This window comes from Mytilus californianus, unplaced genomic scaffold (assembly GCF_021869535.1).
Source record: "Mytilus californianus isolate M0D057914Y unplaced genomic scaffold, xbMytCali1.0.p SCAF_1, whole genome shotgun sequence".
In the NCBI taxonomy this organism is placed as follows: domain Eukaryota; kingdom Metazoa; phylum Mollusca; class Bivalvia; order Mytilida; family Mytilidae; genus Mytilus; species Mytilus californianus.
This window is the reverse complement of record NW_026262581.1, coordinates 61507257-61529850: the sequence shown is the minus strand read 5'-3', so window position 1 is coordinate 61529850 and position 22594 is coordinate 61507257. Positions and strand designations below refer to the sequence as shown.

The 22594-nt window shown below is 31.9% G+C and overlaps 1 protein-coding gene across 1 annotated transcript in view; it reads right to left on the bottom strand.

The window, feature by feature from the left end:
• Positions 1 to 3307: 3307 nt before the first annotated feature.
• Positions 3308 to 22594, bottom strand: part of LOC127705794 (kelch domain-containing protein 8A-like) — a 77491-nt gene continuing 58204 nt past the window's right edge. Inside the window, exons 5-6 of the mRNA XM_052210145.1 lie at positions 11204 to 11296; positions 3308 to 9663 (exon numbers count right to left, since the gene is read on the bottom strand). Coding sequence (XP_052066105.1) covers positions 9464 to 9663; positions 11204 to 11296 — 293 coding nt within the window. The 3' untranslated portion in view covers positions 3308 to 9463. The remainder of the gene's footprint in view (positions 9664 to 11203; positions 11297 to 22594) is intronic.

Here is a 22594-nt window from a genome sequence, read left to right as displayed (position 1 = left end):
GTTAACTCTTCCATGTTAGTTACGCCCGGAAATGCTTGGTAAAGGGGTTCAATTAATTCCGGTGTTAACTTGCCTACATTTTTTGTAATAAGGTAATATCCTAACATTTGATTGTTTACCTCATCAGGAAACCGGCGTTGCATTTCACTAATGACGTGATCCAAAAATGGGGAAAATAAACTAATTCGCCAATGCTGCTCTACAGTAGAGGCAGTTGCTGCGTTCTCCCTATGAACTTGACGCCCAACTCGCCTACGTGGCATTAAGTCTATTTCAATAGCATCTGCTATGACAGTACCTCATCTGAAAAGTTCTGAAAAATTTTCCTCTGTTCTCTTTTCCTGCAATAATTCCAGAAGAATTTTTGATTCCTCAAAAGCATCCACCATGTTGCAGTCAGTCTTTTGAAGGAACAATGTTAGTGGCTTAAGAATGCTCAAGACAAATTGGGCCACTAACACGGCGACAATGCATTCGGGGTCTTCCAGGAAGCGCCGATAACCACTTGCATTTGTCCTAGCATCACTTGTGCTTACATTTTCAATTTTAGTCAGAGCAGCATGAACGGATTTGTAGTTTGCTAGAAGTGACGAAACCGTGTCTACTCTTGCTGTCCACTTTGTTTCGCATAAACGCTTCACCCTTTTTCAAAAGTTTTATGTCGACATCTTCTTCCTCATTTTGTAAACCTTCAATCATATCAACTTCTAATTTTGTATTGCCTGTAAATGAGTTTAGAATGGTTTTACGCTTATGGGATGCACACAAGAACCATGTCATTTGGCCGACTGATGACATCAAATTCCGTATCTGGCGCACATCCTTGCAACTTCGCGTTACCACAAGGTTAAGGTTGTGCGACTTGCAGTGAACGAAAGGTGCATCTGGACATTGTTCACGTATGCGCTGTTGTACACCTGGTACATGTCAACTCATGACAGAGGCTCCATCGATTAGCATTTATTGTTCAGTGAGTTGATAGTGTAAACATTGGTAATTTTAGCGTTATCGATTCAAACATAAACCAAGGAAAGTAATAAGCCAGCATACTTATAGGGGTGTTTATACTCATGAGTTACCTGTTTCATCTTCTTTTCTCTTTAAAGAACCCGTCTTCAACCAGTTTTGTAACGACATTAAGATTTGTTTCAATTTTTTTATTTTGATTTGTATTCGGAACACTTATTTTTTTACCGTCACCGCTATGGTAAAAGCTACAATCGCTGCTGCAGATTGGACACACTGTATGTAGTGTGCCGGTAGATAATTTGAAACTCGAAACTCGCATATTGATAATGTAAAATACATAATTGAAGAAAAAAAAATTACACTTCTAAAGTTTGGTCGTCGTTTCAAAAGTGAGGCATTTGCCTCAGTTGCCTCCATTACGCTACGGCCCTGAGAAAATATTGTCTATTGTAAGTAGTTCCAATCAAACTAACCTAATCAGAAAACTTAACATCAAAAATTGTTAATTGATTGAAAGTCACTGGACCATGACCAAGGGGCAGGGCCTTGAAATAGTCGTCAAACTGATATGTACTGATAGTAATGCAACTTTATAGAAAATATCATTGATCTATCCCAAGTAGCTCTTATCAAACTAACTTCAGCAGAAAACTTATCAATGAAAATTGCTAATTAATTGAGTCACTGAACCATGGCCTAGGGTGCAGGGCCTCAAAATACAAAATGATATGTACTGATAGCAATGCAACTTCATACAAAATATCATTGATCTCTCACAAATAGTTCCTATCAAACTAACTTAAGCAGAAAACTTCACATTGAAAATGGCTAATTAATTCAGTCACTGGACTATGGCCTAGGGTGCAGGGCCTCAAAATTGTTGTCAAACTGAAATGTACTGATAGTAATGCAACTTCATACAAAACATCATTGATCTATCACAAGAAATTCCTATCAAACTAACTTCAACAGAAAACTTAACAATTGTTGACACCATCGCCCAAAAAGCAATCCCTATGTCTCGTCGCAGGCGAGACAAAAAATTGGCCCTGCTAAGTTTCATAAAAAAGAATGACAATTTTGATACAAATATGTTGTCTAAAGGAGGGATAAATAGTACTTTGTGAAATACCACTCGGATGCAAACAAAATATTCTCTGAAACTGACATTATCAAGATGCTTGATTTCATAATTGACAACATATCATTTACGTTTGTAAGACGTGTTTTTCAATAAACAATCGGCATTCCCATTGGATCCAACTGTGCCCCTCATCTTGTCGACTTGTTCCTTTATTCATTTGAGGCAGAATTCATACAGGAGCTTCTTTAGAAGAGTGAAAAGAAGCTTGCATTACCCTTTAACTTCACGTTCCACTATAAAGGTGATATCTTCTTACTAAATAATTAAAAGTTTGGTGACTATGTTGAACGCATTTATCCCATCAAACTTGAAATAAAGGATACAACAGATACAGTTAAGTCTGCCTCATATCTTGACAATGAGGGTCGGTTGAGAACAAAACTTTATGACAAAAGATATGATTTCAGTTTACCAATTGTGAACTTTCCATTTCTATGTGACAACATTCAAGCTGTGCCTGCATAAGGAGTATATATTTCCCAGAGCTTGCATTTCCTATCATGATTTCCTTAATAAAGGACTGCTGCTAGCAAGGAAGATTTTAAACAATGAGTTCCAAGTGGTGAAGTTGAGATCATCATCCAAAAAATTAACAGACACCATCAACATTTGGATGACTGTTATGGAATATCTGTTACACACATGACAATTGAAATGTTCCCATTATGGTAACCACAATCACTTGATCTTTTCCTCAAATATGACCTGCTAAATTAGACTTATCACAGGGTTTGTACTTACATGAGCAACACAACAGATGGCACATGTGGAGCAGGATCTGCTTACCCTTCTTGAGCACCTGAGATCACCCCCAGTGTTTTGGTGTTGCTCAGTTTTGAGGGTTGTGTTTTGTTTACTGTTGTTGGTCTTCAGGATGTTTTTCTTATTTTGCCATAGCATTGTCAGTTCATTTCCAACTTATGAGTTTGATTATCCCTTTGATATCTTTTGCATCTCTTATTAATATTTTGTATTACATATACTGTACACGTTGGTAGTCGAGCTAATCTGGATTGGTATTGAAAGGCTTGTTTATATCATATGTAATAATATCTTATTTGATGGCTATTTGATCACTCCTTATATGAAGTATGAGTTCCAAGCACCTTGCAGTAACCTTCAAAGATTTCTGATATTTTGCAAGCAAATGATTCTCACCTTCTTGGATTTATATAATAAACTACAACATTGTTATAAAGAGTTAAAAATTTAATAGAAAAGGCAAACACTGTAATACAAAGTTAATAAGTCTACACACATCCTTCACAGAAACATACTTGTGTAATTAATTCATAAAACTCTGAAACACAAACCAATTAATGTTGCATATAATACATGTGCTTCAGTGAATCATTGATGAAAAAGTCATGATTAAATGTGTTTCTTATATTCGATGAAAAAAAACAAAAATTCTTTTATATTCTTTATCTCTCTTTGTTTGTAGATGATCAGCTGCAGCAGAAAAGAAGATTTCTCAAGGATGTAACATTTAGAATTAATCATGGTATAATCTATGTCACAATAAAGGGTAGCCAGAGTCTATTGATAGAAATTCATCTGACCAAAATCTCTCACAATGTTAAATGATCTTTTTATCATTAAATCTAAGTTTCCAAATTAATATCTTCTTAATCGTTTCAAATTGAAAACATTTAGTGTATAGTAGATTATTTATTCCAAAACATTTTGTTCAATATATGCATTATACAAAAATATTGCGATTAATAGATTATTTCAACCAAAACATGTTGTTGAAAAGAATCATTATACCAAAACATTCTAATAATAAAATGCTCCGCAGGGCGCAGCTTGATACGACCGCAGAGGTCGAACCCTGAACAGTTGGGGCAAGTATGGACACAACATTCAAGCTTGATACAGCTCTGAATTTGGATTGTGATTAAATATTTGGCACAGCATAGGTTTCTGACACAGAATGAATGTGGTCTAAGAACTTAAAAATTTTAAATTGGACATTCACCTATTATGGTCCAATATCCAAAATCTAAATACATGGTTAGATTCAGCATATGAAAGAACCCCAAGAATTCAATTTTTGATGAAATCAAACAAAGTTTAATTTTGGACCCTTTTGACCTCAATGTGGACAAAGTTGATAACGGGGCCCAAAAATAAAAAATCTAAATACATGGTTAGATTCAGCATATCAAAGAACCCAATATATTCAATTTTTGTTGAAATCAAACAAAGTTTAATTTTGGACCCCGATTTGGACCAACTTGAAAACTGGGCCCATAATCAAAAATCTAAATACACGTTTAGATTCAGCATATCAAAGAACCCTAAAAATTAAATTTTTGTTAATATCAAACTAAGTTTAATTTTGGACCCTTTGGACCTTAATGTAGACCAATTTGAAAACGGAACCAAAAATTAAGAATCTAAATACACGGTTAGATTCGGCATATCAAAGAACCCCAATAATTCAATTTTTGATGAAATCAAACAAAGTTAAATTTTGGACCCTTTGGACCTCAATGTGGACCAATTTAAAAACGGGGCCCAAAATCCAAAAACTTAATACACGGTTATATTCAGCATATTAAAGAACCCCAAGAATTCAAGAATAAAACCCCATTGAAATTGATCAAGAAATAAGCAATTTATACGAAGTATCGTCTTTTGCACAATACTGTGCAATTGAATATTTCTTGCTATTGCGCAATACTGTACAATTGACAATTTCTTGCTATTGCGCAATATTGTGCCAATGGATATTTCTTGCTATTGCGCAATACTGTGCAATTGAAGATTTCTTGCTATTGCGTAATACTGTGCAATTGAAGATTTCTTGCTATTGTGCAATACTGTGCAATTGAAAATTTCTTGCTATTGCACAATACTTATTATATAATAATTTACACATCCTGTTTGGTGTTTATCTCCTACCATATCATTATTATTTGCTTTTAAATATAAATCAGAAATAACCAACTTAAAATGGAAAATTTTAAAAGAAAATAAAATGCTCCGCTGGGGCGCAGCTTGATACCACCGCAGAGGTCAAACCCTGAACAGTTGGGGCAAGTATGGACACAACATTCAAGCTTGATACAGCACTGAATTTGGATTGTGATTAAATATTTGACACAGCATAGGTTTCTGACACAGAATGAATGTGGTCTAAGAACTTAAAAAATTTTAATTTACCTATTCAAACCATATCATTATTATTTGCTTTTATATATAAATCAGAAATAACCAATTTAAAATGGAAAATTTTAAAGAAAAAAAAAATCCCTCCACTAAATTTTTTGAACCCCCTTATGATTCATCATCCCCCAAACTCAATCCCAGCCTTCCCTTTGTGGTATGGTACCTTGCAGTACAATTTCAGAGAGATCCATACACTTGAACACAAGTTATTGTCTGGAAACTAGAAAAATGCTTGTTTTTAGGCCCCTTTTTGGCCCCAAATTCCTAAATGTTTAGGGCAATTACCCCCAAACTCAAACCCAGCTTTCCTTTTGTGATATGGAACCTTGTAGTACAATTTCATAAAGATCCATACACTTACACACAAGTTATTGTCCTGAAACTAGAAAAATGCTTGTTCTTTGCACCTTTTTGGCCCCTTATTCCTAAAATTTTGAGGCAATTACCCCCAAACTCAATCCCAGCCTTCCCTTTGTGGTATGGTACCTTGCAGTACAATTTCAGAGAGATCCATACACTTGAACACAAGTTATTGTCTGGAAACTAGAAAAATGCTTGTTTTTAGGCCCCTTTTTGGCCCCAAATTACTAAACGTTTAGGGCAATTACCCCCAAACTCAAACCCAGCTTTCCTTTAGTGATATGGAACCTTGTAGTACAATTTCATAAAGATCCATACACTTACACACAAGTTATTGTCCTGAAACTAGAAAAATGCTTGGTTTTTGCCCCGTTTTGGCCCCTAATTCCTAAAATTTGGAGGCAATTACCCCCAAAATCAATCACAGCATTCCCTTTGTGGTATGGTACCTTGCAGTACAATTTCAGAGAGATCCATACACTTGAACACAAGTTATTGTCTGGAAACTAGAAAAATGCTATTTTTGGCCCCTTTTTGGCCCCTTTTTCCTAAACGTTTTGGGCAATTACCCCCAAACTCAATTCCAGCTTTCCCTTTTGTGATATGGAACCTTGTAGTTCAATTTCAGCAAAAATCCATATACTTACACACAAGTTATTATCATGAAACTAGAAAAATGCTTGTTTTTTTGCCCCTTTTTGGGCCCCTAATTCCTAAAATTTTGCGCCAATTACCCCCAAAATCAATCCCCACATTCCCTTTGTGATATGGAACCTTGTGGTACAATGTCAGAGAGATCCATACACTTACACACAAGTTATTGTCTGGAAGTTACAAAAATGCTTATTTTTGGCCCCTTTTTGGCCCCTAATTCCTTAACTGTTGGTACCATAACCCCCAAAATCAATCCCAACCTCCCTTTCGTGGTATTGAACCTTATGGTAAAATTTCATGGAGATCCATTCACTTAAACTAAAGTTAGAGTGCGAAAACCAATGTGTCTTCGGACGACGCCGGACGACGCCAGACGACGACGACGACGACGCCGACGACGCCAACATCATACCAATATACGACCAAAAAATTTTTAATTTTTGCGGTCATATAAAAACATTGTTTTAAATAAATGGATGATTTTTACCACAACATTGTTAAGTACATGAATTATACCAAAACATGCTGATTAAACATATGAATGATACTAAAACATGTTGTTTAATGCATGAATTATACCAAAACATGCTGTTTAAAGTATGACCTATACCAAAACATGCTGTTTAATGTATGAATGCTGTTTTATATATGAATTTTACCAAAACATGTTGTTTAATGTATGAATTATACCAAAACATGTTGTTTAATGTATGAATTGTACCAAAACATGATGTTTAATATATGAACTATACCAAAACATGTTGTTTAATACATAAATTATACAAAAACATGTTGTTTAATATATAAATTATACCAAAACATGAAGTTTACCATATGAATTATACCAAAACATGATGTTTAATATATAAATTATACCAAAACATGATGTTTAATATATAAATTATACCAAAACATGTTGTTTAATATATAATGATACCAAAACATGATGTTTAATATATAAATTATACCAAAACATGTTGTTTAATATATAAATTATACCAAAACATGATGTTTTATCTTTCTGTCTTTGTCCATATATAAAGAACACTAGGATTGTAAACTTTTGCACACATGTGCTTTGTCCATTAAAGAAATTATGTATAAGTAAACATATTTTGAACTGAAAATTTTAGTAATTTCCAATATTCTCAGGATTAAGAAAAGGTAGGTCTTCAATAAAGTTAATACTACTGGTATATGGCACTGAATTAAACAGAACACATTATTTCTGTAAAAACCTGACATTTAATTTAAATAATATCTGAATACTATTCCTATGAGAACATTAGCTAAGTGTGTGTACTTGCATTTACAGAGTGTTTTTTTAACATTGCTGCACCTTCAATAGAGAATACTTCAATTTCACAAATGAACCAAAATTTTCGAGTATTTTCAATATAAAATGAAGAGAATAAAAAGTGAAACCCTTTTTTCAAATTCTGGTTATATTTTAGATTTTAAACTGAAATAAGAAAAAGTCATTTTAACTACAAAGAGTCCAACTTTTTAATACCCAGTTGCAAATCCAAGATTTTGAAAAAAGGGGGATGGGGGCAGCATGGCAACGTTAGGAGTGGAACTTGTAATAAATCTTGGCATTAATCTTATTTGTAGTTCCAAAAGGGCTGTTTGTGGGCCCCATTCCCCTTAAATCTGCCTATGATTATCTGATACTCTGATACTCCAAGGCTGAATATCCTCCCCCTAAACAAAAATCAAGTTAAAAAACATTGTACAGTTTTGTACCTATTTTCATAACATTAACAATTAAAAAACAAAAAATAATCATGATTTAGTTTATTTAAAAAAAGCAGTGGAGTTAAACTCACATTAAAAAAATTATCAACAAAATATTTGAAGTCAATGCTGAATGCTGTAATACAATTTGTTTATAATGCAAAAATATATGCAAAAAAGGTTAAAAATAATTTATTCAACAAAAAACCATGACATATATTTAGAGGTCAATGACATGTCCTTGATAGTTTGTACACATGCACTGTGTAATAGGAATATTAAGGTAAGTTAAAATACATAATGCATAGATATTGGTAAGTTGTAATGTTTATACATGTATATTTTTTATAATTAATTTCAGAAATATATTGCACTTTTTTTTATTCTAAAATACTTACATTGTAAAACAAAAGTTTTTCATTCATGCATATTATAGTTCAGAACTTTATTGATATGATGCAATACAGAAAAATACAGTAAATATACATAGTAGAGGTATTGATGGATAAATAATAAAAATATATTGGATGATTCTTGCAAATAAATAACAATGGACATATGAAAAATATAGTTTTAATTTACATGCCTAAAAATTTAAATTCAAATAAAAAGATGATGCAATAATTCATCAAAATTCATCTTTCACAATCATATAAGATTCTGCAAAGCAGTTTTATTTTTTGTTCAAATTTTGTGATTCCAAAGGCCAAACAAGTTCCAGAGGTTTTATGTTCATGTTTTTCATGTCTTATATTATGATATGCCTTAAGGATTTTAAACTTTCTGAGGAGGGATATTTTTGCTAATTTATCTTAATCATAAAATAAGAAAAAATAAACCCTTTGTGAAAATTTACCATTTTACAGTACTGTAAATAAGAATTAATGCAAAAAACTTCTTAATGATCTAGCAGCCTCTTTCTGAGTGACTTCCGGGATTGAAATATGCATATTGATTAGGTCAATAGATCGATACTTTTAAATACATATTTTAACAATTAGTTGACATTTAAACTTGCTAAAGATGTATTTTTTGGGGGCAGTTATGTAGTAATAAACCTTTTTTGAAGAAAATAAACATTGTGTCAAGTCTACTTTAAGTAATTGTTACAATATGGGAATGCTGCAGCAAATAAAGTCTGAAGCATTGTCAAAATTTAAGTTCTAGTTCTATGAAATTGACATCTTAGCCAATAATGGTACCTGTATTTGCTTGAATTTATAATGGAAGTCTATATTTCATACAACAATCAAGCAGAAAAGATTTTTTATTTCTATATTTACAGTATTCATGAAGTTCCACAAATATCTCCTAAGCAGTCATGATTTCATGCAATATATCCAATGTGGATTTAAAATTGTCTCAAATTTGATCAAGTGAAAAATTCATTGCTGAAATTGAAAATCCTAACATTCAACATGATTATCTATCTGGTCTAAAGTTAAGAGCTTCTGTACAAGAACTAGGCCCTGTAGTAGATAAACCTCCTATAACAGCCAATTTATCGTCTTTTAAAATATAGGCACATGAACAATGTGTAGTGGGCATATCTTTAATTTTAGTCCAATTGTCATGTTCCCAGTCGTAAACTTCTACAGTTTCTAAAGGTTTGCCAGGTCCACCTGAAAAATAATAATTTCATCAAATTTCATATGAAACCCAAATAAGAAAACTGATTTTAATTGTGAATCAACAATAAATTTATGTGGCGCATTGATAGGACATTTAAGCGCCAAAAATCTGACATTTAATTACCAGATTTTTACTCATTTTCAGGAAAAGTGAAATTATCAACGCCCATTTAAGTTAAAGAATTTCATGCGTTGTAGAATAATAAATTTGAATGGTATCAAGACAGCACAATATATTATACAATACCATGCCCGTGAAAATATAGGGCTAAAAGTCTCAAAAGTTATTTCAAATGTTTAATTGTCAGTGAGTTTATGTACCAATTAACGTATGTAACAGGCTCTTGATATACCCCCTGTACAATTAAGGTTGTTCATAAAATTGAGATAGGAACTGTTCCTACTCTTCTTCTTGTATAGATTGAAGAGCAGATTCATCAATACTTCTTATCTTAATTGTAATTTGGGGATAGTATCCAGAAAACAGAAATGGCTGGATACTTCAGCTATCATTTGTTGCACTTTTATTTCCTTTGTTTGTTTCAACAACATGTATTTCCATGATTAACAAAATTATAAATGCAGACAACTTAAACATGAAACCAGCATAAATTACTGTTCATAATTTCAGTATGGTTAGTTTTATTTAATCAGGTAAGTAATCGCTAAAATGGCCTATAATGTCTGCACTAAAATGGGCTATAATGTCTACGCTAAAATGGGCTATAATGTCTGCACTAAAATGGGCTATAATATCTGCACTAAAATGGCCTATTATAATGTCTGCACTAAAATGGCCTATAATGTCTGCACTAAAATGGGCTATAATGTCTACACTAAAATGGGCTATAATGTCTGCACTAAAATGAGCTATAATGTCTGCACTAAAATGAGCTATAATGTCTGCACTAAAATATCCCATAGTAGTTTTTAATTTTTCACAAAAATGTTCTGCTGCCATATTTACGACCAGATCGAGTTTGGAGATATGACTTCTTAATCACATGAAAGTTTTAGTGATGAAAAAAAAAGATTCTGGATAAAAGAACATAATGTGTTTCATACAGGGTACATGTTTTCTTTGTTTACCGTTTTGCCCTTGTTGCCTTTCCAAAACAATTTTGGCCCCCTCTTTATTATTTTTGATAAATCAACTCTGTAGTGTACAGAACAATTGAAGATAGATTTTTTTATTTTAAATCTAAGTGAAAAGAATATCTTCTCACAATCACCAAAAAGAAAAAAAAATCAGGATTTAAATAACATTGTATAAAAGGAGGCCAAAAGCCTTAGCTTTCATTAGGTTATAGGTCACATTCAGGGATGATGTTGATAAAATGGTTTTCAAACTTTAAAAAGATGTTGTTTTCTGGTAGTCATTTATTCATCTATTTATTAACATGTTTGTTTTAAAAAATTAACCTTTCCAAAAAAAAGTGTATCAGATCAGCTATAGCAAACAGAAATGCTGTATGTTTTACCGTTTCAATTTCCCCTCTTACATCACAGTATTTACTGAATGTAAACTTACCTAATCCACCGGCACATACTACTTTTCCTCCTAACACACCAATAGCAAAATCTGCTCTCTTTGTTGGCATATTAACTCCTATCTTCCATTCTTCTGTAATTGTATAATATATGTTTCCATTTTATATAACAGGAAAAGAAGGAATGCATGTGGTGAAATTCATAACATAAAATCCTTATATGCACTTGACAAAACCAAAAACAAAAGAACAGCACTTGTTTGTTTTTGCTGGTTTTTTTTATCTTAAAAGTCTCAAGTTAAAATCATATTATTTAATCTGTCAGTATGAATAAAAGGGGATGTAAGGTAAAAAAAAACAACAAAATAAATAAAGACATCTAGAGACCAATAAATAATCTGTCACAATATACAAATCTACAGTACACATCACATATTTCAGTTGTCTTGTTCAGTTGATTAAGTGCTGTCAATTTTCAGTACATTATGTACTTTTTTCTGTCTCCAGTTTTCAAACTCTTATATCTTAGAAACAGTGTATAAACTAATGACTACTTCTTGGACTTTAAAAAAAAAAGGAATAGCCTATTAAACAGGCTTTGAGTAGACGAGGACAGACCTGAGAGGCTATCTTATTTTTGTATTGGCTTTAACAATCATAAGTAACAAATCAGATATCAAAACCCTCTGATCCAAAAGAAATAACTCCTATTTTATTTTAAATATGATGTCTTGTTTATATGTTCCGTCTTGTTATGGGGAGAGGATGTAATTAAGCATTGCAAGTGGCCTGTTGTCTAATTCCCTTTGATAATGATTATCAATAACATATTTGAAACAAAAATAACCTCTTGAAAAAAAAAGAATTAATTTCATTTTTAAACAATGAATTTATTCTCTATTTATTTTACCCTAAAATTAAGTATTCACTGATTTATCTACATTTCTACAACAGCTTACTACTTTTGAAATAATAATTATTAATCAATTAGTAACTACTGCAATTAGAAATAGATTTTAAAATAACAGTATACCCTATGATTGATTAAAATCAATCAAGTAATAAGCTATCATAATTAGTTGACAAATTATAATCAAATATTTTGATCTTTAATTATTAAAACAAAAATATAGAAAAGCCTTTGATCTTTTAGTTACTCTTTTGATCTTCAATTATTAATTGATTAAAAGACAATAACCTTTTGAAACACCTTTGAACTTTGGTATAAAGGTGAGCACATTTTACATTATACACAAAGCCCAAATAATTTTGAGTAAATTGTACATTATATATACAGATCCACTATGGAGGATTTTCACATCATTCTTAACCTTAGAATTCCTCATTCAAACCACAAAAAGTAACTTACATGATGGAGTACGCTAGCATTGTATACTATGCTCAGCAACTAAAGACTCTTTTGATGTCACATGACCAAGTAGTTACCCAACTGAATTTATTAGGTAATTATCTATTTGTTTATTTATCTTGGTTATCAATATTATAAGTTTAAATAGTGTAACATTCTCAGAATTTTTTTGATAAAAAAAATGTAAAATCTACATTGAATAGAATAAATATGAATAATTTCCTTAATTTCTTTTACCGTACATATATTAATCCCAAACTGATTTTATTTATCATGGTAGGAATTCTGTAAACAATCCTGATTAGTTAAATTGCAACTAAAAGCTATTCTTGTATGTTAATATATATTGTTATCTTATTACAGAATGCAAGAAACAACAACTTGATTGCCACTTGTTTGCAGCAGACATCAATGGTTGCCATTCTTATAGACTTCGCCTCCAGACCCAAAAGTCCACCACTCTTGGAATTCGTAAGATGTATAACCAGTACAGAGAGAAGAAATGGAACCAGATCCAAGAGTTGTCTACCCTGATCATGAAGTCTGCCAGTTCGTCTCCATTAAGATCTACCAACAGCACCGTAGAGACGTCACAGAGGACAGGACAACTTGACAACGACACCACAGTACAGTCACTGACAGAAGACTTCTGTTGTCTTTCCAGAGACAGTTAAATTTGTTATTGTTACATTGCTAAAAATGTGTGCTTGTTATATGTTGTTTTTGTAGTGCTATATAATGATAGTAGTTATTTTGTTAAAATTTCATCAAATAAAGTTGATAAGATGTACTCTTTTGTTGCTTTTAAGAAAAATAAGTTTAAATGAATAATGTCAATACCACTGACAATGAGGAGTATGTTAAACTATCAATATATTAAAACTAACATTTCAGCACAACTGACCACTCCAAGGATGACCACCTCCATTAAGAAAATCACTCATTATAGGAATTTAAAATAAACCATCTCATCCATAAGGCTGCAATACAATACAACAATAAAACCAAATAGAAACTGAATTTTTGATGAAGGGAGGCAGGTTCTACATGTTCAAGTTGGATTTCAAACCTGAATTGAAAAAAAATCAGAAACTGCTCAGAACAACTTTTATATCAGGACAATACAAACACATCAGAGAAACAGACCTAACCAGGAAAATTTTACACATTTATTTCAAAATAAATTTCACAGCAATATCTAATGATCTATAAATCAAAATAATGAAAATGAGGTCATGATCAAATGAACCCTATAAGGCTGACATGTAAACCTTACAATCAATCAATACACAAACAATAGTTGATCTAATGCTTACAGTATCCAAGAACATATCTGCCAATAATTAACATTGACAAATGAAAGATCAAAATGGGGTCACAATTAGATAAATCCTGTCTGACATACATGAAACCAGGATGATATCCCATATACCAAATATAGTCATGATAGTTATCAACTTAGTTTTGTTAATAATTGGAGGTATAAATCAAAAGATGTAATCCCAAAACTGAAAATTTGCCCAGTTTCAGTCCAATAGTTGCTGAAGTGACTGTTTACCCAATGCACATTTTTTATCAATGATTGGTAAACATCTGATTTATAGATTATAAGATATTGCTGTGAAATTTGTTTTGAAAACAATTCGTAAGGGTTCCGCGGAACCCAGTGTCTCACCTACTTTTGCTGTTAATTGCAGGCTCAACAAAAATGAGGAAAAAAATTAATAAAAATATTCCTCTCTATATTATCTTTTGATTGTAAGTAGCTTCTGTCCAAGTTTGGTAAAAATCCAGGATAGTTTATGAATCTAATAAATGTTTTAAAAACTTAAACTGCAGACTGTATGTAATGTTAACTGGCAGAAAAACTAAGTCTATTTATAAGTAAAATACGGAAAAAATGGAACAAAATTTAAACAAAATTTCCTTTAATATACTAGCTTTTAGTCATAAACAAGCTTCTGTCCAAGTTTGTTACAAATCCAGGATAGTTTAAGAAAGCTGTTGAAATTTTGAAAACTTTAACCACAGAGTGAATTATGTTAACTGGCAGAAAAACTAAGTCCATTTATAAGTAAAATACAGAAAAAATGGAATTTTTTTTTTACAAAATTTACATCTGGATACTATCTTATGATCATAAACATGCTTCTTTCCAAGTTTGGTAGAAATCCAGGATAGTTTAAGAAAGTTATTAAAATTTCAAAAACTTTAACCACAGAGTGAATGTAATGTTTCCTGCAGAAAAATTAAGTCCATTTATAAGTAAAATACGGAAAAAATGGAATTTTTTTTTTACAAAATTTACATTTGAATATTATCTTATGATCATAAACAAGCTTCTGTCCAAGTTTGATAGAAATCCAGGATAGTTTAAGAAAGTTATTAAAATTTTCAAAAACTTTAACCACAGAGTGAATATTTGTGGACGCCGCAGACGACGCCGGAATGTAGGATCGCTATGTCTCGCTTTTTCGACAAAAGTTGAAGGCTCGACAAAAATTCAGTTTATTTACAAGTACTGTGACCTTGTTGACATTTGACCCAAGAGGCATTTTCAAGCTGATTTCATCCAGAAATTTATAAAAAAAATACACCTATATACGGGTATGCCATACAATTGCAGCTGGGACCTTGACCTTTGACTTTATGACCTCAAAATCAATAGAGGTCTTCCAGAGGATCATTATTAAATTGAGTTTATCAATGATTGTTTTACAAGGGTGTGATGCAGTTAGGTATGCACCTCAGCACTCATCATAGGCTTACTGTGGGTGGTATTGCTGGCACCTGGTAGTGCTAATAGGTTTTGAGTTATAGTCAGAAAACTGGAAAATCCCACATTTTTTATGAATAAAATCCCATAACCTCGCAAACTTAAATTCTAAAATTTATAATAAATTGCTTCGCCGAGCGCAGCTGGATATGACCGCAGAGGTCCAACCCTGAATAGTTGGGGCAAAAATGGACACAATATTCACGCTCGATACAGGTCTGAATTTGGATTGTAATTAAATGTTTGACACATAATAGGTTTCTGACACAGAATAATTGTAGTCAAAGAACTTAGATTTGGTTATCTGATTTGAATTTATATTCAATTTTTTGCTTTTGTGCAATACACTATGCTGTTGCAAATTGACACCCCCCCCAAAAAAAAAATTACCCCCTTTTTTTTTGCTCTTGTGCAATACACTATGCTGTTGCGGATTGCCCCAAAGAAAAAATTTTTGAAGAAATTTTCTTTTTAATTTATGAAATCTGAAATGAGAAAAAATTGTCCCCCCCTCACAATTTCTTTTTTTACCCCCGCCCCAATTTTTTTCACCCCCATTCTTTCCCTCAAGATATGGTCAAAATCTCAATTCAAATTTCCAATGGAGTTTGCAACCATAATAACCCATTTAAATACATCATAAAAGTCTTAAAATAGAAAATGACATACATAATCATGGCTAAAATTAATGTATTAAATCTTCCTTAATCAGCATTTTTAAATAGTGACTTCTAAAAATAAATTGACAGCTAATCACCTCAAGACAATACATTTCTTTATACATAATTTAAAAGCAGTGTAAGGGAGGTAATCCAAACATAACATTGTACTTTTTTTTAATTGTCCATTAACCAGGAAACCCTTGTTGATATAAACAATTCACCAAAATTTCATGAAAATTGGTTAGAGAGTTTTTGAGTTATTGTCCGATATGTTGATGACGGACGGACAATGGTGTACCAAAATATGTCCCGTAAAAGGGCATATAAAAACTTCATTTTACCCCTATGTTCTAGCTTTAGCCACTGTGGCATATTTATTGACTGACTGGAATAAAAAACACAAACTTTATACTTTATACCATAACGGCCATTTATTCCATGTTTGGTTAAAATTGGGTCATATTTTCAGAGGAGAAGATCTTTGAAAAAGTTTACAATGACGAATGCCAAGTGATTGCAATAGCTCACATGGCCCTAAAAAGACTGTACTGCTTCCTTTTAATCCCGCTTATTAATATGAAATAAAATTTGACATTATTATTTGAGGTAATGAGCTGGCAATGGTTCACTGGCAATTAATTATTATATATGCATAACCAATAAAATATTTCAATAAAATGCTCCGCTGGGGCGCAGCTTGATACGACCGCAGAGGTCGAACCCTGAACAGTTGGGGCAAGTATGGACACAACATTCAAGCTTGATACAGCACTGAATTTGGATTGTAATTAAATATTTGACACAGCATAGGTTTCTCACACAGAATGAAAGTAGTCTAAGAACTTAAAATTTTTTAATTTACCTATTCAAACCATATCATTATTATTTGCTTTTATATATTAATCAGAAATAACCAATTTATAATGGAAAATTTTAAAGAAAAAAAAAATCCCCCCCCCAATTTTTTTGAAACCCCCTTATGATTCATCACCCCCAAACTCAATCCCAGCCTTCCCTTTGTGGTATGGTACCTTGCAGTACAATTTCAGAGAGATCCATACACCTGAACACAAATTATTGTCTGGAAACTAGAAAAATGCTTGGGTTTTTTGCACCTTTTTGGCCCCAAATTCCTAAAAGTTTAGGGCAATTACCCCCAAACTCAAACCCAGCTTTCCCTTTGTGATATGGAACCTTGCAGTACAATGTCATAAAGATCCATACACTTACACACAAGTTATTGTCATGAAACTAGAAAAATGCTTGTTTTTTTGCCCCTTTATGGCCCCTAATTCCTAACATTTTGAGACAATTACCCCCAAAAACAATCCCAGCCTTCCCTTTGTGGTATGGTACCTTGCAGTACAATTTCAGAGAGATCCATACACTTGAACACAAGTTATTGTCTGGAAACTAGAAAAATGCTTATTTTTGGCCCCTTATTCCTAAACGTTTTGGGCAAGTACCCCCAAACTCAATTCCAGCTTTCCCTTTGTGATATGGAACCTTGTAGTACAATTTCATAAATATCCATACACTTACACACAAGTTATTGTCATGAAACTAGAAAAATGCTTGTTTTTTGCCCCCTAATTCCTAAAATTTGGAGGCAATTACCCCCAAAATCAATCCCAGCATTCAAACCCTCAATCAGAATCATTTAACAGTAATATCTAAAAATGGAAATTACATAATAAAGGTATTAAAATAGAAAATGACATCATAGTCATGGCTAAAAATAAACAAAATCCTTAATCAGCAACATTTTACAGTAATATCTAAAAATAAAATTCCTTTGTAACCATAAAAGCCCATTTAAATACATCATGACAGATATTAAAATAGAAAATGACATCATAGTCATGGCTAAACATAGCAAAAACCTTAATCAGCATCATTTAACAGTAGTATCTAAAAATAAAAATTTCTTTGCAACCATAAAAGTAAAATAGAAAATGACATCATAATCATAGCTAAAAATAAACAAAAATTTTTTTTATTACCAAATTTTAAATGGAGTTTATTAAACTAAAACAATAAATTTGCAACCATAAAACCCCATTTAAACACATCATAAAAGTATTAAATAATTCAACTACATCATAAGGCTATAAAAATAGATAAAATGCTTCGCTGGGGCGCAGCTTGATACGACCGCAGAGGTCGAACCCTGAACAGTTGGGGCAAGTATGGACACAACATTCAAGCTTGATACAGCTCTGAATTTGGATTGTTATTAAATATTTGACACAGCATTTTGTTAAAATCAAACAAAGTTTAATTTTGGACCCCAACTTGGACAAACTTGAAAACTGGGCCCATAATCAAAAATCTAAACACATGTTTAGATTCAGCATATCAAAGAACCCCAAGAATTCAATTTTTGCTAAAATCAAACTTAGTTTAATTTTGGACCCTTTGGACCTTAATGTAAACCAATTTAAAAAACGGGACTTAAAATTAAAAATCTAAATACACGGTTAGATTTGGAATATCAAAGAATCCCAATAATTCAATTTTTGATGAAATCAAACAAAGTTTAATTTTGGACCCTTTTGACCTCAATATGAACCAATTTGATAGCGGGGCCCACAAATAAAAATTCTAAATTCATGGTTAGATTCAGCATATCAAAGAACCCCATATATTCAATTTTTGTTGAAATCAAAAAAAGTTTAATTTTGGACCCCAACTTGGACCAACTTGAAAACTGGGCCCATAATCAAAAATCTAAACACATGTTTAGATTCAGCATATCAAAGAACCCCAAGAACTCAATTTTTGTTAAAATCAAACTAAGTTTAATTTTGGACCCTTTGGACCTCAATGAAGACCAATTTAAAAAACGGGACCCAAATTAAAAATCTAAAAACACGGTTAGATTTGGCATATCAAAGAACCCCAATAATTCAATTTTCGATGAAATCAAACAAAGTTTAATTTTGGACCCTTTTGACCTAAATATGAGCCAATTTGATAGCGGGGCCTACAAATAAAAAATCTAAATACATGGTTAGATTCAGCATATCAAAGAACCTCATATATTCAATTTTTGTTGAAATCAAACAAAGTTTAATTTTGGACCCCAATTTGGACCAACTTGAAAACTGGGCCCATAATCAAAAATCTAAATACATGTTTAGATTCAGCATATCAAAGAACCCCATATATTCAATTTTTGTTGAAATCAAACAAAGTTTAAATACTGGACCCTATCTTGGACCAACTTGAAAACTGGGCCCATAATCAAAAATCTAAACACATGTTTAGATTCAGCAAATCAAAGAACCCCAAGAATTCAATTTTTGTTAAAATCAAACTAAGTTTAATTTTGGACCCTTCGGACCTCAATGTAGACCAATTTAAAAAACAGGACCCAAAATTAAAAACCTAAATACACGGTTAGATTTGGAATATCAAAGAACCCCAATAATTCAATTTTAGATGAAATCAAACAAAGTTTAATTTTGGACCCTTTTGACCTCAATATGAACCAATTAGATAACGGGGTCCACAAATAAAAAATCTAAATACATGGTTAGATTCAGCATATCAAAGAACCCCATATATTCAATTTTTGTTGAAATCAAACAAAGTTTAATTTTGGACCCCAATTTGGACCAACTTGAAAACTGGGCCAAAAATCAAAAATCTAAATACATGTTTAGATTCAGCATATCAAAGAACCTCATATATTCAATTTTTGCTAAAATCAAACAAAGTTTAATTTTGGACCCTTTGGACATTAATGTAGACCAATTTGAAAACTGGACCCAAAATTAAAAATCTAAATACACTGTTAGATTCGGCATAACAAATAAATAAATGTGATCAAAGATTTTACAAATCTAATGCGCCATACTGTGCAATTAAAGATTACTTCTTGAAATTTTTCAATATTTGAAATTTGAAAAAAAAATAATATTTGAAGAATAATTCTTTTTAACTTCTGAAATCTGAAATGAGAAAAAATTGGCCCCCCACAATTTCTTTTTATCCCCCCCCCCCCCTTTTTCCCCCAAAAAAATTCTTTCCCTCAAGATATGGTCATAATCTCAATTCAAATTTCCAATGGAGTTGGCAACCATAATTACCCATTTAAATTTACCATAGTGCTAACTTAATCTATTTTATAATAGAATTAATAAAAATATAGTGTCAAATCTTTCATATGGATTTTTTTGTAAAAAAAAAAGATGAAAACATTTGCAGATATTTTTACTGGTCTTCCTTTATAAATATGCATTTCTTTAAACATAATTTAAAAGCAGTGTAAGGGAAGTAACCAAAACATTGTATTTGGATTACCTCCCTTATACTGTTTTAGATTATCTTTATTGTTCATTAACCATTACTTTATACATAATTTAAAAGCAGTGTAAGGGAGATAATTTCAATGATGTATTTGATTTATCTCCCTTACACTGCTTTAAATTATGTTTTGTACTAAAGTATTTGTCCATTAACCAGGACAACCTTGTTTTTCCCCCTTTTTTGCCCCTAATTCCTAAACGGTTTGAGCCATAACCCCCCAAAGCAAATCCTAACCATCCCTTTGTGGTATGGAAACTTGTAGTATAATTTCAGAGAGATCCATACACCGTTCCACAGTTATTGTCTGGAAACTAGAAAATGCTCATTTTTGGCCCCTAATTCCTTAACTGTTGGTACCATAACCCCCAAAATCAATCCCAACCTTCCTTTTGTGGTATTTAACCTTATGGTCAAATTTCAAAAAGATCCATTCACTTAAACTAAAGTTAGAGTGCGAAAACCAATATGTATTCGGACGACGACGCCGGACGACGACGACGACGACGATGCCGGACGACGACGACGACGACGACGACGACGCCAACGTCATACCAATATACGACCACAAAATTTTTTTGCGGTCGTATAAAAAGTGGAGTGATACCTCCCCTGACACACTGCTATAATTTATCAGAAATATATTATATACTATCAGATTATTCAATCCATCCTGTATTGGAAAGGATATGTATAGGCTTTGCCTTTTATCCAATCCCTTTGTTTAAATGTATTTTTGATATTTGAACAATAAAATACTTTGAATTCAACTATTGACAATATAAAATCTCTTTGGTTACCAAACATTAATTAGGTCTCTCCAATTTTGCGTTGGAAAAGACCTATAGATTTTGTTCTGATTTTTTTTCTACCGCCTAATTTTTTTCTTACATGGTATTGTTGTTTCAAAAGATGTTGCTTAGATTTTTGGTATATGATATACGCTTTTGAAACTGACCCTGTTTAACCGAACACTTTACTTTGTATGTAACCACTGTTTTACTTGTGCGCACTACTTCTTTTTGCAACCGTGAATGATTATGACAAAATTATTTTACCAAATTGCTTGTTATATCCTCTGCTTGTCAAGAATAATTTTGATCAAAGGGATCTGAAGATTCCATATCAGAGTTATACCCTTTATGTATATGACATAAGTCAAATGTAATAGTAACTCATAAACCATAAGTGATAGAGCCCTATGGTCTTTTGATATGAGGTCCTGGGTCCACCAAAAAGAAAATGAGGTCAAGGTCAAAGTCATGGTCATGTTTTAATTTTTTGCTTTTGCTTGTGCATGCTTCTCCTAAGAAACTGTAATATATATTGACAAAAGATTTTCACTAAATTGTCCATTGCGATCTGTCGTAAACGGAAACTTTTCTCCCATGGAATGTTGAAAATAAGATGTATGGTAATATAACTTATTAACAATTCATTGTAGAGACCTAAGGTTTTTTGATATGAGGTCCTTGCTAGATGACCTTGAAATTGAGGTCAAAGCTAAATTTGATGTTCTAGATTTTGACCTTTGCTAAAACTTCATATTGATACATGATAAAGCCATAGGGGCTTTTACATTTGGTAGGAATACACATTACCTTGAAATAGTCAAGTGGAAGTGACCTTAAGTAAATCGGAATTAGCCATTTTTTGCATTGATTGAATATAAAAGTATTTAAAACTATATATTTTTGGAATCAGTGTCAAGTGAGCTATCATATAATACCCAAAGTGACATTATTCAAACGGGAAGTAGCAAATTATCTCCCTTATTTTTAGCAAAAGTGTATAGAAACCATATTAATTTTAAATCAGCTTTAATTAAGCTATCTTCAGACACCAGAAATCACATTTTAAACTGGCATTTGGGGTGGAAAGACCTTCAATTGTTTTATTTTCTACCAAAACATCATTACACAATGAAAACATTTTTACTTAATCCATAAAGGAAATGACAGCTTTATCTTAAAGGCACTAATTCAGTTTATCTATCAATTAATTTCAAGCTTGTTGTTAAAGATCAAAACTTGAATGATAACAATTACATAAAAAAATATCTTAATCCTTAATCTCAGATGTTAAACAAAAGTCTAATCTTGACATGTTTGCAAAATGTATAAAAACTGTCACAAAATACTTTACCCACTATTTCTTAAACATTACACTGAAATCTAAATAATAAAAATAATTTGCATATCTAAAATTTTTAACATTAAAATAAATATGAATTCATCTTAGGGAGATAATTTTCATAAAAATATGCCTCTTTCCACTGGTGATATTTGGATGTACAGTCAGGATTCTACTTTGT